This window comes from Trachemys scripta, chromosome 2 (genome assembly GCF_013100865.1).
Source record: "Trachemys scripta elegans isolate TJP31775 chromosome 2, CAS_Tse_1.0, whole genome shotgun sequence".
NCBI classification, from domain to species: Eukaryota; Metazoa; Chordata; order Testudines; family Emydidae; genus Trachemys; species Trachemys scripta.
Genome location: NC_048299.1, coordinates 91,291,104 through 91,311,874, shown reverse-complemented (window position 1 = coordinate 91,311,874; position 20,771 = coordinate 91,291,104). Strand labels below are relative to the sequence as shown.

Below are 20,771 nucleotides of genomic sequence, written 5' to 3'. Positions count from 1 at the left end.
TACATATCTATAGAGATATATTCCCATGATCATTTTCTCTACTTCTGACTCATTTTGACCAATTTGTGTGGCTACAAGAACAGGCTTCTGATCATTAGCATTCTTTATTTAACTCTCGTACAATGGGTGCAAGCTCACTGCTCCCAGATAACATTTATTCTTTAGTGCCCTCACCAAATCTGCAGTGACCAAGATTTGGAAGTGTACCACATTCCATGTGGACTTATAAATTACAAGCATTATCATTGATATTAGAAATAATTAAAATTATTATTACACCCAAATATTCATCACAGTCACACTAAGCCACCACTCTGGCACAGGCTTGTATCTTTATTCACTTTGTTGTTAGAATGCAAAGACATCACTGATAACTACAAAATTCTAGTTAGCCGTCCTGGACAAGAGTTTGCACGAAGATCACATGGTGACTGAAAATGCAAAAGCCTAAAAGTAAAATAATAAAATAGATATGTGTTTATGAAACTGTTCTTGGAAGCAAAATGATTTTGCATGTCATACAGATCTGTGGTTATAATCGCTAACTGGTGCATCCTAGAATGAAGTATTACTCCTAAAGAACCCTGCCCTCCCGCTCTCTCCTTCTCTCCCCCCCCCCCCAATAATTTTCTCATTCATGTAGGGAAGATGCTCTTGAGTACTTCAAAGACCCTGTATTTTACAGCCGCAAGAATACCACTACAATAAAATAAACATTTCAGAGCATTGGTCTTACCTGTTTGTTTAAAAGAGAAGATGGAGTTGTGGCAGGTCAATGCCCCTTGTAGAATATCACTTTGGGCGGTGATCGTGTCACAAGTCTGGGAGATCTCCAAGAAAGTGAAAATTTTGATTCAGTAGATGGCTATCTTCCCAGTGAGGATACGTCTATACTGGATCTGAAGGTGTAATTTCCAGCCCAGGTTGACATACCTGCGCTAGCTCTTATCAAGTTAACATGCTAAAAATAGCAGTGTGGTAGCTGCAACAGGCTAGCTGCCCCAAGTGCAATTCCGCCTGAAACCTGTGTACGCACTTGAGGTGGTTAGCCTGTCCTGGTACACTCACCACTGCGACATCGCTTCTATTTTTAGCATGCTGCCTCGATCAGAGCTAGCACGGGTATATCTACTGGGGCTGGAAATTACACATCCAGCTCCAATGCAGACATAGTACTGAGAAGGTGTTACATTTGAGTGTGCTGCTGGAGTCTTCCATATGATGTTTTGTTCTTTTCATTAATGCAAAGAGAACTTGTAATCAGCAAATATGTTGTTTTATTCTAACTTTATGTCCATCCAACCCCATTGAAACCAGAGTCTGCTCCCAGCTGAAGCATGCAGAACTGTATCTGCATTCAGAGTCCTGCACTGCAGTGTGACAGATGACTTGACTTTAGAACAACAGCACCTATTTTACTCATATGGGACATAAAGCTGAGGTCCTTACTACCTGTGGCCAGTCAGAAATCGTGGTCCAAGGGTGCTGAGATAAAGCTGATATTAAGTTATAATATTTTTACATTGACATTTTTTTCATTTCTCATTATATGCCAAAGTTTAAACCCTCAAATGCTTGGAACAGTGCATCTGTACTTCTTGAATATTATCAAATACTTCAAATTCTTTGCCTCTATACTTTTTTTAAAAAAGCCCAATGTTTTTGGATGGTTGTTGTTTTTTTGCAAGCCTAGCACTATAAGTTAGCCCCGGTGTCTTGGTCAAATTCCAATTTGGGTAATTACTTTCAAATTATCTAAATTTGGTCGTGGTCCATGACTGCGGGCTCCTAGGCAACACAATAATACGAGTAATAGTAATAATAAAATGTATCCTGTAATTGGATACAGGATATATATGAAACCTGTAAAGTAATTTAATTGTTCTGGGATCTTTTCCGATGAATAGCGTAATATAGATTTAATGTATTCTCTGTTAGTAAGATGCTGAGATAAATTTTAACACTGGGGGAGGAGGGGTTCTCAATAGTTTTCAGTGTGGTTAAAAGTCAAGTAGTCATGTACCAGAAAGCCTTTAATCAAAGATCATTGTCATCTGTTTAAGCCTAGCTTTTAGGTTCATTTGTTTTCCTTTGACTCAATGTGGAATAATATCTGTTCATGAGGTACATTGAAATCAATTCATTAGCATTCTTTGCCTAATCCTAATTATCATTCATTTCTTATTTCACTCCAACAGACATCTCAGCCAAGCCCTGGTGGTCAGTCTACATGCAGCAGCGAACAGTCCCCCATCAGCAACTATTCCAACCATGGGATCGAGCTTAATCTGACCAGTGGAGGTAGTGTAGGAGACCTCAGTGTCATTGATGAAACCCCAATCATGGACTCTACCATTTCCACAGCAACCACAGCACTTGGCTTACAGGCCAGAAGGAACATGACAGGGACCAAATGGATGGAGCAAGTCAAATTAGAAAGGTTGAAACAAGTTAATGGAGTGCTTCCAAGACTGAATCCCATTCCACCTTCAAAAGCCCCAACCTTGCCACCTCTCATAGGAAATGGTGAGATATGCATAACTGGATTAATCGTACTTTCATTCTTTAAATTCGTCCTCTTAGGGCTTGATGTTTCAGGACTTACACGAACTGTACAACTCATGAAATTCAGTGGGAGTTCTACTTACCTAGGAGCTGTAAGACACCTAAATTTTTCAATATATATATATTTTCCGTTTAAATTAGAAATTGTACTATACTGGTAGAAATTGGTAATCCCATAGTTTATATTCCTGGAAGTGAATATTGGTGGTGTGATTATCATGCTTGAAATACTTAGATTCCCTGGAACCAAACATTCGATTCACAGCATCATTTTAGCCCTGCATCCTTCTAAGGTAGAGAAATTAAATACCATGCAGTTTATTGTGTGGTATTCTTTCAAGTGAGGCCTTTAAACCTCAGATCCTATCTGCTTTGCATAGTTGTCATAGACTTCATTTTGAAGTGGGCTTTAACATGGTCTCTATTTGCAAATGCACTGATAGTTGCACGTGGAGATGATAATGCTCGAAAAATGCATGTATAGTTTCGTACATGAATCACATGGAGGCGTGCTGGACCCTAAAGATTCCATAGCACTTTCTACAAGAGATTGGGTTTGACTTGGTGCCCTTGGGCAATATTTCTCCTCCCAATACTTTGGGCAACCTACTGTGAACCAGTTGGCTGCTGCTGTCCACCCTAGTAGTGACTGCATATCTGTGGTATTATATGTACATAGTTTGTGAAGTGCATTCAAGAAAAGGAATGACATAAAGGTGATGATGATGCTTACATTATGTTTATTAAAAGGAGGAACTGGGAAAGATGTTTTGCAGTTGTTTTAAATAACATGCAAATATGAAAGAATTCTTTAAAAATTACTCTAATTTCCAATTTGTATATTTTGCCGTCTAGACTTAGATTATCACATGAATGCCAGTTCAATTAGTTACAAAAATCTAAAAAGCTTTTTTTAAGAATATGGGAAACCTATTTCTCTAGTCGGTGTCAATCAGAGTAGCTCCATTTTAGTCGATGGAACTACACTGGATGACAACTGAGGATGTGTTGGGGCTCACATTGAAATTATGTTCTTGAATCTGTGAGCCCCTATACAAGAGTGCTATTTAGCCCTACTTCTGATTAGAAAACGGTCTTGACTTCCTAGAATCATATGGGTATTTCCTTGAAATGCCTGTTACTTGTCTCAGACTCTAAGCGTTTTCTACAGTTGGTCCTGATTAATATTCATTTATCTGTGAATTTTACCATCAGGTATCCAGTCAAGCAGCAGCTGCAGTTTAGGAGGATCCATGACTATTCTACCCAACAGAAACGAAATTTCAAGTATGGACATCACAGTGTTAAACATGCTGAACAGGAGGGACAGCAGCACCAGCACAATTAGTTCCGCCTACTTGAGTAGCCGTAGGTCCTCTGGAATTTCACCTTGCTTTTCCAGTCGGAGATCCAGTGATGCTTCCCAAGCTGAGGGAAGGCCTCAGAACATGAGTGTCGCCGACTCCTATGACCCCATCTCGACTGATGCCTCCAGGCGATCCAGTGAAGTGAGTCAGTGTGATGGCCTGCCAAGCCTACTCAGCCTCACCCCAGCCCAGCAATACAGGCTGAAAGCTAAATATGCAGCAGCTACTGGTGGACCCCCACCAACTCCACTGCCTAACATGGAGAGGATGAGCCTCAAAACAAGGATGGCACTGTTGGGTGATTGCAGGGAGTCTGGAGTATCTCCTCTGCCTCCAGTAAATGCTCCTCGTAGATGTAGTGATGGTGGGGCAAATAGTTATAACAGGAGGCATTTTCTGGCTCATGATGTGCTGGGAAATGGGACAAGGAGAGCCAGTGATCCAGTAAGAATGGTTTCCGACAACCTTTCTCTGCCTAGAGTCCAGCGATTCAACAGTCTTAATAGCTTTAACCCTCCTGTTTTGCCTCCATCTATGGAAAAGCGAAACTTTATTCTTCAGAACTATACCCGCTCTGATGGCGGCCTGTTCCGTAACACCTACTCCCCATGTCCTCCGAGTATCAGTGAGAATGTTACCATGGAGGCTGCTACCATGGAAGCGGATGGTGGTCTAAATGATGAGGATCTCTTGCCAGATGATGTGGTTCAGTATTTGAATTCCCAGAACCAAAGCATGTATGACCATTTGCCAAACGATGTCCTGGACAATAACAAAGTGCCTCACGGGTCAGCAATAGGGAATAACAACTTTCACCAGGCCCCTTCACCAAACAGTCAACAGACCAGCTCTGAAGCAAACAAAAGCGACCTGCCAATCCAGTGGAATGAAGTAAGCTCAGGAAGTTCTGACTTGTCTCCTTCAAAAATGAAATGTGGTCCACGCTCAGCAATCCAACAAACTCGAGCTTTTGGACTATATAACAATATGATGGTCCAGCAGCAGAACCTGGAGAGAAATGGTATGGGCCAACAAAATGGCTATCAACATCTTGTGGAAAACAGCAGCTCTTACAGTTTACATCAGAACATGATTATCAGCAACAACACCACCAGTAACTCTTTCAACATGCAGGCAAATAAGGCACAGCCATATGGTGAAAGCATCACCAGACAACCAATGATTTCTGGGGCAATGGACAGTTCCTGTGGCATAGTGATTCAAGGGCAGAAGTTGAGGAACAACAGCATGCTAATAAACAAGAGTCAGCAAAACTTTGGCCATCCCATGGTGCCAGGTGAGCAATCTGTCAGTATGGCTAATGGGATGCAGAGTAGAAATACGATAGAACAGGAATACCTGCAGAATCAGCCAATAGGGGAAGGCATTCATTATCAGGGAGTCAATCAAACCAATCAAATGATGTTAGGGCAGGTTAGTCCTACCTCACAAATGAGCCTTTGTCAAGGGCCACAGAGTTCTCCACCAATGTCTCACAACATTGGAAATCAGCAATCAGGTTTGGTGGTGACAAAGAGTTACCAGCCATGTGCCAACTATGGAGGCAACAGACGGCAAAACATGCTGAGAAACAACCTGGCACAACAGCAAGGATTTATAAGTGATGCAAACCAGACATACAGGGTAAATGGCATTAAGATGGAGATGCAAGGTCAATCACAACAGTTCTGCTCTAATATGCAGAATTACTCTGGTCAGTTATATGACCAATCCATGGGCTTTACTCAGCAAGCTATGAAAACAGGTTCTTTCTCTATTTCGGAAGCTAACTGCCTGCTGCAGGGGACTGGTATTCCAAATTCGTCTGAGCTTCTTTCCCCAGGGGCTAACCAGGTGACAAGCACAGTTGACAGCATTGACAGCAACAGCCTAGAAGGTGTGCAGATTGATTTTGATGCTATCATAGATGATGAGGACCATGCCAGCTTAATTTCAGGAGCCCTGAGTCCGAGTATCATTCAGAATCTCTCACACAATTCTTCACGCCTCACCACTCCCCGAGCGTCTCTTACATTCCCAGCTATGCCTGTGAGCACAACAAACATGGCTATTGGGGACATGAGTTCTTTGTTGACCTCACTTGCAGAAGAAAGCAAGTTTCTTGCTGTTATGCAATAGACATGGGGAAAAAAACTTAGGAGATAACCGATAAAAAGTGACTCATTTTTTAGTTGTGTATGTATTTTAGCAATCTCATCTCACCTAAATGGGATGTGTTTCAAGTATATTCCTTTTATGGAATAAGGACTCTGAAAACCCTAAAGTGTTCTAGGGAGAAACTGTCTTCCATTTCGGTTTTGAATCAGTATTGTTAGACCCACTCCTCTCTCTCTTTTTTTAAATGTCTGTATACTTTTTTCTTTTTTTATTGTAAACCAATGTAAACGTGTGAAGTGCATGTTTTGTTTTGTTTTTTAAAGGAAGGTCTAATGAAATGACTTTGCAATTTTCTTTTACTCAAAGGAAACACAGTCTTGTATGATTGTTGCCAATGTTTTTATTTATGTAGGCACAAAACAACTAGGCATGATATACAGAGTACATACAGTGAGTAAAGAGAGCTTCTGTGAATGCATTGCTGTAAGGTGGACAGCCAATCTACGAACAAATCTACTCATACTGCTCCCTGATCATGTACCCCTAATTGTGTGGCAAAAGATATCTGGGGCTTGTGCAAAAAGAAATGAAAAAGCATCAAACTTTTTTGTCCCAAATGAGTCTGTGTGTATGTACACACGCCCACATACACAGACCTTGCACTTCAACTGTTGAGCCGAAACTGTACCGTTTCTATGACAACCCCCTTTTGGAGGGTTTAAAAATCCCTTTGTGAACACAATTCACATATTTAGCAGAATTTGGTCTACATTTTTTTCAGACGTTATTCGACAAGAGGAGAACAAAAATAAATGGATGTCTAGTGATTTGGGTATTTTTTATACTCTTCATCAAATACAGCATTAATTTTTGTAATAAAATTGTATACGTGGTTAGTGCCTCGTTCTGCACTATTGAAACTAATGGAAGTTTTGCCATTTGCTTTAGTGAGTGCAGAAACAAGCACTAAGGTCCAGATGCTCAAAGGTATTTGGGTGCCTTACTCCCATTGATTTTAATGAGAGTTAAGTGCCTAAATACCTTTGAGGCTCTGGGCCTAAGTCCATAAGGTAGCCCAATGTCATTTTAATTCAGTTGGAGGTTTTAAAATCAGCTACTCTTTGTCCTCAGAATAATTGCTCTTTCATAGAGTTTAGTATAAATCGTCACTATTCATTTGCGGCAGAGTACATATTTTTAATTAAATATGTAAACTCCTATTGACATACTACACAGTAACAACTTGAGAAGAATCATGAATCTAAGAAAAAAAGATCTTTACAATCGCATTGATCCAATGGGCCCCATTGGTTCTCGGCGATCACAAGGGTGTTTAATACATTCCCAAAGCACTTTTTTTTTTTTTTTTTTTTTACTTTTAACATTTTAAAATCTAAACTTCTGATTTAAAAAAATAAACAAAGGAAGTGTCAATAAAGAAATTATATCCTGGTAAGGAGTCTTAGCTAAAGCTAAAAATGCAAACGAAATCCTTGGCACCAGCTTCCCTCTCATTTTGATTCCTTTCACTGGCTCTGCTTTGTCACACCAGCACAAATCTGAACTAACACCATTGATTTCAGTGGAGTTATGCCAGGTTTACACTGAGGTAATTGAGTACAGAATTTGGCCCATTATGTTGCTAGGTATCACAGCACATTTTGTAATTTAGGGCCTATTCCTGCTCCCCCTAGCACAGGCAAAGCTCTCATAGATGCAGGAGTGAGTCCTGAACTCTTGAAGGTAAAATTAACCCCTGTGCAGAAGACCTATACAAGGTCTATCCCCTGCATAAGTCTAATTGAAAACCTATTTTGAATGCTTACAGAGATCTTAAATGAGGCCTAACGTTTATGCCTCTCCTGCTGTACATGTGTGAATTTCACCCACAAGTAGTAGATTTGTTGAGGAAGCATTTAGTTAAATGTTAGTGAGAATAGGAGCCCACTTTAAAGTCTAGCATAACTTTAGGGTGTGAGTTCCACATACTTAAAGCCTGTGTTATTGTTGTTACTCAGCTGCATTCAGAGTAAAATAAAACCCAGCTGACTTAGATCTCTTGTGAATATGTGTGAACAGAAGCTGTCTCAATCCAGTATAATGGGCCACTCCACTCAGCGCCATAAAAGTCCAAGGCGGAATTTCTAAATCAGTATGCAACGTAACAGGGAGCCAGTGTTGGAATAGTGTATATGCTCATTACAGTGTGTGGTACTGTGTTCTAAGTAACTCACATTTGAGATGTTTTGCAAGGGAAAGCCAGAGAACAAGAAATTTAAATACTCCAGAAAGAATAAGGCCCTTCGGCAGTAGCCTTACATCCTTCCTTGCTCAGATCCTACCTTCCTTGTCTTTCCGCACAGCTGTAACAAGCATTACAGAGCTGACACTGAGCATAAGCAGACTGAGAAATTTCTTAGGGCCATGAGCAGTTCATGGGGGAGGCCCTATATTCATTTTTTATCATAAGAACATGCCTGTTTTACAGTAGTGGGGAGGGACCCCAAAATATTCCTGCTTGGGGGCTTAAACGGGTTCTGCCTATCAAGGTCCTGTTCATTGGCTTTTCCTCCCTCTGCCATTTCCCATTCCCACTGTTCCATGCTGGTTTCCTTTCAAACCATGCTTCCTGCAATCCCTATGCAAACCATTGCCCCTGTTGCTTCCCTGCCATTGGTGGGAATCAGTAACAAGGGACGCAGGTTGCACTGGAATTGCAGGCACTATGGCTAGGGAAGAGAGCCAGCAGGTCAAATCTCACAGTGTGAGTCAAGACTTGCATCTTCGTGGCTGGATAACATCCCTCATTCTCAGCAGAGTGGCCCTGGAGAGCCCTTAGAAAACAGTATGTTTCCTAGTATTAAGCAGCTATAAACTGGCCAGTTCTTTAAGGGTTATCAACAATCTTCAGTGACACTGAGACACAACAGAATTACACTGCGTACCATTAAATCACAATATTTACTGCTCCAGGTGTCATCTTTTACTTAGGGGCTTAGAAGATATCATGGTACCCTAATTAGAGCTTACCCGTCTCCTCATGTGACACCCCCAGAGCAGGACCAATCAGCTGAGAAACTAAAACAGTCCACTGGGTTAAAAAGAGGGTGTTGATCACAAAGCATTCTTGGTGAGGAGGTCCTCCATGCTAGAATGCACTTTCCTCTGGCCCTTTGATGGCCTCCCAGGCACCCTGGGAGGCCTGTCTTCTTTCCCTGGGAAGTGAAAGATAGCTGTTTAGTGCTGTTGGTCATGCTTTAAATTTACTGGGGAAGGAGTTCCACTTAGAAAGGGTTAGTAAATCATGAATAGCTGTTAAAAACATGTTACAGACATGAGTGGTATATGTTATGGAAGATCATAAGCAGAAGGTATTACAGCTGGTTACAATAATAATGATGCCTCACTTGTATATAGTGCTTTTCACAGTAGGTCTCAAAGCATTTTACAAATGATGTCAGTTTCATTATCCCCGTTTTACAGAGGGGGAAACTGAGACACAAGGTGCTGAAGTGACTTGGCCAAGGTCATCCAGCAAGCCATTGGCCTAGGCGGGAAACAGAACCAATGTCTACCCTGTCCAGTGTCCTATCCAATAGGCCATATCGCCATAGTCACAAGCAACAAACAAGTGGCTGATTGTTAAAATATATATTAATCATTTATAGACTATTTATGGATGGAACCTTAATATAAAGTGTGACTAGTGTTGGAGTCGATGGCTTGGGGAAATCTCTCTTGGAGCCAGCCTGTAAATATTCTTGTTTAATTCTTGCTTTTAACTTTTGGATATGAGATAATCCATTATTAATTAGCACATTTGACAACTAAGTAAAAATGTGTTTCATAGATTTTTCCAGGAGAAGGGCCAATTAGATAAGCTAGTCTGATCTCCTGTAAATTACAGGCTATTAATTTTCATCCAGTTACCCCTTGCTTGAGCCCAATAACTTGTGTTTGCGTTTGGCTAAAGCAAAGCTCTCAGAAAGCATTGTTGGGTTGACAACAGCAAGAGATGGAGGAGCCACCATTTCCCTTGGTAGTTTGTTCTACTGGTTAAGCACTCTCCTGTTAAAAAGTTATGGCTAATTTGTCACCCTTTGGGCTTGTAATGCCTTTCTCTGCTAGATTAAAGAGCCCTCTGGTATCCAGTAGTTTCTCCTCATGCAGGTCCTTACACACTGTATGCAAGTCCTTACGTGTCTTCTTTTTGATAAGTAGAATGGATTGAACTCTTTAAATCTCTCACTGTGTGGCATTTTCTCCAGCCCTCAAATAACTATTGTGGCTCTTTTCTTCACTCTCGCCAATTTTTCAACCTCTTTTTTAAACCATGGGCACCAGAACTATATATAATACCTTAGTATTGATTGCATCAATGTCAAATACAGAGGGGGGAAAAGCTCACCTCCCCATTCCTACTCCTTTGCTTAAACATCCAATAATCATATTAGCCCTTTTTGCCACACCAGTTAGTATTTCAAGGGAAGTTGGCAGCCGGACTCTGTGCCCTCCCTCCCCAATTACTGTAAAGTGGTAAATGTGGTATTTAATGGCAGCCACTGTCCATAAGAATAGCAGTGGAAGCTCTGTCATGCTAAAAATCCATGTGTGTGTCTTCTCTCCAGCCTGACCTTTAATAGAGCTTTTTGGTCCCTTCAGCTTCCCTCCTTGTTTGTCTTTAAGAGCATTGCTCTGGTTTGGATTTCCTTTTGCCAAAATGGAAGACCTGCTTGTGCCCTCCTGTATGTTCAGTTGCATCCATCAGGTACAGTTGGATGTATGACAGGTACTTTTGGAGGCAGCGAAGGAGAAGTCCAGAATGGGTTTGATTTCAAGCACTGTGGACTTGGCTATCCCAATAGCAGTGTGGAATTTTAATCTCCTTCTAGGCAAGCTCCTAAAATGGTACTTGCATTTAAGGTTGACTTTGTTTCTTTCATTTTTAAGATGAAACGGGCAGAATAATAGTTAATCTGCCCATGTTACACTATGGCTTGTCCTACTAAACAACAATGTTTCGATGTATGTGCCTTATTTTGTGTTGATCCTGTAAAAGAGAGGGACCAAGAACTATTGCCAAATTTTAGCTATAAGGCTGTGCGTACCATTCAGCTAATAGCACATACCACTGTTAATAGCGTCTGAAATGTCTTGTAAACCTCTGGTATTCATGTGTTATTGTTCTTGAATTGATAGAATGTCCTCTATTAAAAATTTACCGTTGTCAATCCTGCAGATGTGTAAGATAAAAGTGTTCATTTTTCACTTTTTTTTTTTAGATTTTTATAAAACTTGTAATCTTTTTTTTTTAATGTGTAAATACATTTACCTACAGTAGGAATAGTGTTCGGATGTAATAGGCCTTAGTGGTCTTCATTTGATAAACCTACAGTTATGATCTGATGTTTCCCGAGCCTTAGATCGATCTGAAGGGTCTGTAGCACTGTGTACATATAAACTGTACTTCTGCTTTCAGAACCACTTAGCTCTTTTGTAACAAAGAAAAAATGTTTCTTACAATGTCAATAAAAACAAAACCTTTGTACTGAAGTTCTTAGCTTGCAGCTTTTTAAAAATGTCTCTGTGGTGGATGATAGGAAGGGAGCCCTGTTTGTTTAAATACTTACCATCTCTCTGCTTTCTGTTGATCTTCTTCTAGGTGTAATTTCTGATCATGTATCAGTTGGCGGGTTCTTCTGATGCATGTTTCCTTTTATGTTGGAATGATGGGCTGGGTTACTCCAAAGCATACCTTGTGGCTAAAACTATTTCATCTACATTTTAAAATACTCACACAGGGATAAAATGTAGCATTCCTAATTGCCCTCTCTCTCAATACAAGAAAAAGGCTAGTCGATTAAATTGAAAATGCAACAAATTTAAAATGGCTAAAAGAAAATGCTTTTTGTGCATAGCACGTAAGTGACATGTGGAACTCACCACCACAAGACAGTATCAATAGTAGTCAAATAAGGATTAGACATTTAGTAGCTACATTAGAGAGAATAATAAAATATTAATTTATATAATGATAGTTCTTAGAGGTCTCAGTCAGATCAAAGTGCTATACAAATATATAGGGCTACATTCTGACACCTTTTTGTTGAGTAGTACTTTATTCCACAAGTAGTCTTATTCAAGGGATAAACCAACCACTGACTAAGGGGAAGTGTGGGAATGGAGGTTAGGAAGAGACATCTCCCTTGGGCAGGTTCCATAAATGTCAACTATGGATTTTTATTTTTTTTTTGCACCCTCCTCTGAAGCATCTGGTACTGACCACTACATGGATCCATCTTGGCAATTCCTATGGTCTTGGCTGTTTATTTTTAACCCATATAGACATTGCCGAGTTAATTTCACAAATGGAATGTAAATTCTCCAGGAGAGTGGCCATCTCTTTGTTAGCTGCTTGTAAAGTCACCTAGCACAATGGGGCCCTTGTCTTTTGGCACTACGTCAATATCAATAATAATAACAACAACAGATGCTAATATCATCTGCTACTAAACATCTTGGGCCTAATTCTCCACTATCGCATTAGTGAAGGCTACAGAATCACTCTTATGCCTGCTTTCTCTTTGACCCCCTGATTCTTTCATTATTTAGTCACAGTGGAACAGCTTCAACATTGGGCTAGAGAGAGAGAATGATTCTGTAGCCTGGAAGTTAGCGAACTCATGTGGGAGACAGAGGACCCAGTCCCTCAGCAACAAAGATAATTTCTAATTATCAACTAGGACTGTCAATCACAGTTAACTCATATGATTAACTCAAAAAAATTAATCACGATTAAAAAAAATGAATCGTGTTTAATCACACTGTTAAACAATAGACTCCCAATTGAAATTTATTAAATATTTTTGAATGTTTTTCTACATTTTCAAATATATTGACTTCAATTACAGTGCAATTATTTGTAATAAAAATAAATATAAAGTGAGCACTGTATATTTTGTATTCTGTGTTGTAATTGAAATCAATATATTTGAAAATGTAGAAAACATCCAGAAATATTTAAATAAAGGGAATTCTATTATTAACAGCATGATTAATTTTTTTTAATTGCTTGGCAGCATACAATTACCCAAAGTAGTGTCACGGCTTCAACAGCCATGACTGATATCTCATAGCCTCATTGGTAAGGCACTCTCACCTGAAAGGTGGAAAATCCCAGTTCAATACCTTCACTCCCTCAGAAGGAGGGGGGACTTGAACTGGTGAGTACCCTAACTATTGGGCTGAAAAGTTCTCCTCCTTCTGTGCCTGCTAAAACCATGTAGGTGCCTAACACCAAGAGAGAATTCGCAGCTGAGACTCCCAAGTGGAGAGAGGTGCTTCCTTGGATGTAGGCATCTATCGCCGAGAGAAATGGGGCTTACCACACAACCCTCAGCTCAGCATCTCCCATTGGCTACCTTGGGTGAGGAGCCATCTAGCCTGCTGGCTTTTGTGAACCCCATTCATTGCATAGGGAGCTTGAGTACCTAGTGCAGGTTTGTAAAGCTTAGTGACTTTCTAGGTGTCCAAAAGTTAGGCAGGGTGGCACTCAGCATCACACCTAAATGTCTTTGACCATCTATGCCACTGCCTCTTTCTGGATTTTTTGTGCTAGCCAATCCAAATAAGATCTCAGGCAACGGCCATTTCAGAAAAAAAAGCCAACTGTTTTCTACTGTAGTTGATTCCCTCCTCCCACTCTTCCTCCTCTTGTGTTTCATTTGAACTAGTTCAGCAACAGCTGTCAGTGGATATCTGCAAAGCAAAGGGTGTGGAGGAGGAGGGGACTGATAGTGGCATTTTGACAGGTGTATATGCTAGAGAGACTGCAGCAGGAGGTAGCTATATGATATGGGTCCCACAACTTCCAAAAATGGCCCCCAAGGCAGCTGCATTCTGAGGCTGGTAGGTGTAAAAGCCGCACATTAGGAACTACAGCAGCAATGTCAGGCCTGCACCTCATTGTTCTGAATAAATTTCGGGCTGCTGACATTGCTCTCTGGATTTCACTTTACAAAGGATTTGGGCTACTGGCAGCCAGGGAGAGCAGGTAATAACCATGTTCTAGAAATCCATTTCAAACACTAGCAACCCCTAAGCCAATTAGTGTCTTAAATGACATACATTGGCACTACTACTGCTCCCTTCCCTCAGTTAAGTATCTGGCTTTTCTCTAAGCCAGGCATTAAGTGGCCAAAGAAAGGACCCCAACACCGTGACCCCCGCCACTCATGTAAATAGGCCCATTGAAACCAAGGGGACTACTCACAAGAGAAAGGGCTACACATGCGGATAAGAGTTGCAGGCCCAAGATTGGCAATTGCTACATTGCTCTGCTTAGCTGGCAGTGGAGTCCAACGCCACTGCTGAAGTGTGATTCAGTGAGGTGTTGAAACGAAGGGAGGTGGCCAGACTCCTCAGTATCGCTTTACTTGCCAGCTGGCTGACAAGTAAAGCATTAACATTCGCCAAGCCTGGGGAATGGTACCGCAAAGTAGCCAAGTGAATGGGAAGGAAAGAAGGGAGCTGGCAGGTTTAAATATTAGGATTAAAGGAAGTTTGGTGCTTTAAATTCTCGGAGAATGAGAGCGTGTTGTAGTAGCAGAAGTTAGATTTAGCTGGCAAAGAAGCTAACAGCAAGGAGAAAAAGAAATGGTCTTGCCCGGTGTTGTTATTAACTATTGCCAAAATACTGAGAGTGCTCTGAGCACAGCGAAAGGAACTCAGTCACGCTCCCAGCCCTGGAGAATGTATATTTCAAGGGCCTGACTGAGCCTTTAGCTGAGAACGGGCAATGCAAAGCTGCACTTCCCTGAAAGGAACGGTGAAGGTCACAGATGCCCTCCCCTTGCTCCTGGGTGAGGGAGTAATCTCCTAAATCCCCGCTTTCAGGGGTGTAGCAGGCTTTCAGCTGCACATCCAAGTGCCTCCACTGGATACATGGTGAGATGAAACGTTAGCGCCATCCAGTCTCCACTTGCTTGTGGGATAGGGAAGAGTATCAAGCATTCAGAAGCCCAAAGGGACTTAGGCATTGCAAGGCCTAACTGCCCCATGGAACCCACAAACTCTGAATTCAGTGCCAAAGAATGGGATCTGCGAAAACTACCAACTGCCTACACTAGCCAATAGCCACCCAACAAGGGGTGCATGTCCTAATCTCTACCCCTTGCAAGGAGTTAGGCTGGAGGGTTGAGTTGGAAACCCCCTCCTGGGAGCTGTTCTGTTTCTTTCACGAACAGCAGCAGCACACCCCTACTTCCATACAACATGACATTGGGAGAAAGGAAGCCGCCCCTATAACCTTTCCCCCAGAATTCACCCCTGGACTAGAGGAGGCACTGCTGATTAAATTCCCCTTTTTGTTTAATGTGGAGAAGAGATTTGAACTAGACTTTTCCACTTCTCAGGTGAGTGCCCTAACCACCAGCCCAAAGTTACTCTCTCATTCCTGCTGGCTTCATGTTTATTTAATGCAGAATGAAACAGCTTCAACAAGAGAAAATGGGGGAGCCCCACATCAAGCTAGCCTATAGTCCAGTGGTTAGGGTACTCACCTGAGAAGTGGGGAAACCATATTCAAAGCCCCTTTTCTCAGGCACAGGGTAGACTTGAACTGTGGCCTCCCCCATCCTGTGTGAATTCCTGAACCATTGGTCAAATGTTATGAGACAAGCTGCCTCCCTCAGCTGTTGATTGTGGCATTAGGCATGCTCTGAAAGTGTTTCCCTGATAGGGCCACAGAGGCAATTGTTCCATTTTCACCAGCCCCACCTGATAATCATAGAGTGTGGCAGAACTTCAGATTCCACTATAAGAAGCTCAAGATAAGCAGCAAAAGCTCTTGGATATCCTGCAGCCCACAGGACCAAGTCGAGTAGCTCTCTCAGTGAATGAGGACAACTCAAGTGGGATGGCATATGCAAGCAATGAGTATTCCTATCCCTAAAAGGGCTGCGAGACATTACTTTGTGCCTTCAAAAGGGGCAGAATGCTCATTCACCCATCCTGCCCACAACTGGAGGGCTATAACAACAAAGAAGTGAGTACTAGATATCATCCACTTTGGCTACACTATTGAGTTTCTTTCACCACCTCCTCTTCCAAAACTCCTTTCCCAATCCCTCTTCAGGGACCACTCTCATGAGGAGAGGTCCCCCTGATAGGAGATTGTGTCTATCCTCAAGTGAGGAGCTATAGAGCAAGTGCCAGCTCAGCATCAAGGGAAAGGCGGGGAAAAAGGCGGTCCGTTTGTGACCTACATCGGCTAAATATTTTTATTTTCAAATTAAAATTCCACATTGTTACATTGGCATCAATAATTCCTTCCTTGGAAGAAGACCCAGGGTTCACAGCTCTTGACATGAAAGATCACACAATCATAGAAGATTAGGATTGGAAGAGGCCTCAGGAGGTCATCTAGTCCAACCTCCTGCTCAAAGCAGTACCAACACCAACTAAATCATCCCAGCCAGGGCTTTGTCATATGGACATTCACCCATCCCTCAGGTTTCTGGTAGGACAGGAACACTATCAGTTCAGGAAGGTACTCCTGTTTTTGTTTGGCAACAGCACCCAGAGTCTTCACAAAGGGCTTTTCAGTGGTGGCAACATAGAGCTGAAATGGCTACACTGTCTTCCCATACTTGGATGACTGATTTCTAACAGGCAGCTCCCATCTGGAAGTTCAGTTGGCAACCTTGTCCTTGCTCTGACTCCTGGTATCCTTGGGAATCTGTGTAAACATGGAAAAGCCTATTTTGACTATTATACAGCTCATAGACATTATAAGGGCAACCCTTGACTCAACCTCAGACCTACCTCCCTGTGGACAGATTCCATGTCACGAACAGTTAAGTCACTCACAAATCCCAAATAATAGTTCAGGACAGTCTTTCTTTGCTAGGCCATATGACCTCATATACTTACATAATGCTGTTCACCAGGCTATATCTCTGATGTCTGCAAGAGTGGCTCAGACTGGTTCATATGCCGGAAGGACACAGCATGTACACCGTAATGCCAATCCCCATCTATGTCAGGGCTTCGTTCACTGGGTGGATGAACCCAAAATGTATGTGTTGGCATCTCTTTCCTGCCTCCATGACATAACAATAATCATGGACACAACCCTCATAGGCTGGGAAGCCCAGATGGGTGATAACATGAACACATTGGGAGGTCAAGATGTATATCAATCTCTTGGAACCAAGAACAGCAGCAATGCATTCCTACAATCCCGGCATGTCCAGATAATGACAACAGACTTCTATATAAACAAACAAGGCGGGACAAGATCCCTCGCATGGTGTGTAGAGGTGGTCACTTTATAGACTGGTCATTAGGAACCACATCACAATTTCTATGCAGTACCAGCCAGGTTCTCAGAATTCATTCGTGGATAACCTGAGTAGGCATTTTGCCACCAATAATGAGAGGGAATTACACAATTCGGGGCTGAGCAACATCTTCATTTGGTGGGGAATGCCATCTTGGAACCTGTTTGCTTCCCAGATAAACAAGAAGTTCAATGTATGTTGTTCAAGAGCAGCACAAGGTCAGGACTCCAGAGGTGATACCCTTCTATTGTCCTGGACAGGCCACTGGAGGTATGCGTTCCCTCCCATCCTACTACTACCTCAGGTTCTACAGAAATTTGTCACAACACAGCATGAGTAATTCTCATCGAGCCCAAATGGCGCAGTCCAGACAATTCTGGTGTCCGGACCGCCTATGAATGGCAACCTAGCAACCCATCAGGAGAATTGCAGGATCAAACATTCCAACCTGAACTTTCTTCACTTCCTGGCTTGATATTTGGATAGGCATCAGACCTAGAATGTTCATGTTTGGAGGCCGTTCAAACTACACTTAATCATAGCAGGAAAAATTCTCCCAGAAAATGTTATCTAACCAAACAAAGGCATTTATCTCCCTGAGCACAACAGAACCAGGTATCATCAGGGCCAGACGGTATTCCTGCTATTTTAGTCTAGGTCCTCACTCTCAAGATGTTGGGTCATTCTATTAGCCTGCTGTGGGTCCACTTAGACCCACTGCTATCAACCAGATTCCTAAAGGGTCTCACTGGGATCTTCACATCAATAATGAAACAAAGGTTGCAGTGAGACCTCAATCTTGTACTTACTGGTCCACCTTTCCAACCATTGGCCATGTACTTAGTGTCCCATCTGCCTATGAAGGTTGTCTTCCTGGTCACCATTACATCAGCCAGGATGGTGGGTGAGCTGGGGGCTCTCAGGGCTGACCCACCATGCACTACATTTCATAGAGAGAGGGGAGCCTTTCATCTCCATCTGAAATTCAGCCCAAAGGTAATTTCTGAGTTTGACATAAACAATCCAATTACTTATCAGTATTCTTCCTGAAATCTCATGCCTCCAGCAAGGAGAGGAGACACCACTTTCTTGACATCAGATGAGCATTGGTGTTCTACCTTCAAAGAAAGAAACCGTGCAGGAAATCTCCTAGACTATTTGTTGCTATAGCAGAGCGACCATGGGGACAAGCGATATCTGCTCAGGGACTCTCTAAATGGATTTCTGGCCGTATCTTCCTTTGCTATCAGTTGCCACATCTCCCACCCCTGGACAGGGTAAAGGCCCATTCCACTATAGCATAGGAGTCCTCAACAGCATCTCTTCAAGAAGAGCCTTTGCTGGACACTTGTAAGGCAGCAACCTGGAGTTGAAACATTACAGACATTCTATATCACCTGCATCCTGGCACCCCCCTCCTATTTGAGTCCTGCTTACCAGTTATCCATGTGCGGAATACACATAGGGATCAGTACTCAAGGAAGAGGTTACATATCTGTAACTGGAGGTTCTTTGAAATATATGGTCCCTAGCTGTATTCCACTACCCTGCTTTGGCTCATGACTGGATTCACAGTAGAGAAGGAACTGGAGAGTTCACCGCACCTCTCCTTATACTGTCAAGCATGAGGATATCCAGGGTGCAGGCACAGATTACCAGATACTAGCAAGATTTTCTAGTCTCAGGCACATGGCACGCATGTGTATCCATGTGTGGAACACAGAGAGGGACCATACATCTTGAAGTACCTCCAGTTACAGGTAAGTAACCTCCATTTCTGATCAGATGACTTCCCCTCCCACCCATCCCCATCCTTCAAACTGACACAAAATCTATTTAAATTCAGGAAAATGGGAGGGCTCCACCATTCCCTCTCCCTCCACTTTTGGCCTGCAGCTGGCCTAAGTCCCCGCTTAGACAGCACTTAGCTACCACCTCTCGGGGAGCTGGATTAACTACAGCGACAGGAGAATCCCTCCTGTCCGCAGAGGTAGTGTGTGCACTGAAGTGCTACAGTAGCACTGCTGTAGCATTTTAAGTGTAGACAAGCCTGATGTCTTGTGTCTCCAGGGAGGTCTGGCAGGGAGGTCTCCACTCCCTGTTAATCCACTCAGGTTGTTTTCTGGGGGCAATCTGGTTAATGGGGACAAAAGCTTTTTGCAATAAAACCTTCTTTCACTCTTGCCACTATGACCATATTTCTCTCTCTCTCTCTCTCTCTCTCTCTCTTTCACACACAAACCCACAGACTATTCCCCACCACACGCACCTTGAATCCTTCATCTGGTGGTTTCCTGTCTTTTAGTGCACCCCATTCAAGTGCTTCATCCTCCCCTTAAAGGCCTTTGAATAATGCTGCCCCTATATCCTCCCACTCTTGCTCCCTAGGCTCCTGTCTCCCAATTGCTCCCTTCATTTGTGCAGACTCTTGGCTTTTCATTTATCAAGCTGCCCTCTGCTTTGGTAATTGTCCTGCTTCCTATGGACCCAGTGCTCCCCTGCGTCAAATCCCTCCATAAACCAATTTCTCCCAGAAACCCTCCTTCCCCTGTTCTCCTCACCAATAATCTCTCTACACCCTCCTTTAACTCAAATCTTAACCTTTATCTGCTCTGTTTTATATTTTAAACCCATCAAGTGAGAGACAGGTACATCTCAGTCACAATAATTGAGGAGAAGCAAGGAGATTACCCACCTAATGAGTTACGCATGTGCCTTTTTGTTGGATTAGCTTCAGACTCTCTAATCACACTTGCTAATGTCCCCTCATGCATAAAGTCGTGTTCAGACTCAGCCTGAGTTCCTTGTGATGCTGAAGCTGTTTATAATTTAATTAAATTAGAAGAGGCATCTTTAAAATATAGATTTGAATGACATGAAACTAAAAATGATTTCATACTGCCACCCAGTGGTCATACAGGTTTAATGTAGTGAGCAGTCCATACAGTTATCAAACACTTTTTCTTATTATTGATTTTATTTTGTTTCGTTTTTTTTTATTTTTAGCTTCAAAATAAAATTCTCATGTAAAATTTTCTAGTATAAAACAATGTCACCTACTACCCTGATGTGGCTGAATGGCTGGATCCAAAAACCAGATAATTAATTAACTGACAGATTATAAAAGCATTTAGTCCAGTGCTTTTTTAATTTACAGTTTGGGCCAATATAACACACACAAACCACCCAATAAAAATGTTGCCTTGTGCTAATAATACACAAGATGCCCCCAGAGTCCACTGGTATCTTTTTCTTTATACGTTCAAAACCGCATTGTATAAAAAACAAGGTCAAAGATTGTGGGATTAGATTGCTGAAGGGTTTGGGCAATGGAGTATAAACAGTACTTTGTAAATCAATAGTACCTTTCATTCAAAGC

General features: G+C 42.1%; 1 protein-coding gene across 4 annotated transcripts in view; it reads left to right on the top strand.

The window, feature by feature from the left end:
- The window catches only part of GLI3 (GLI family zinc finger 3), a 258,797-nt gene extending 247,194 nt beyond the window's left edge, over positions 1-11,603 (top strand). For all 4 annotated transcript variants that reach the window (XM_034761252.1, XM_034761254.1, XM_034761251.1 and 1 more), the window contains 2 exons: positions 2,199-2,526; positions 3,781-11,603. In XM_034761252.1, coding sequence (XP_034617143.1) covers positions 2,199-2,526; positions 3,781-6,071 — 2,619 coding nt within the window. In that variant the 3' untranslated portion in view covers positions 6,072-11,603. The remainder of the gene's footprint in view (positions 1-2,198; positions 2,527-3,780) is intronic.
- Positions 11,604-20,771: the final 9,168 nt, after the last annotated feature.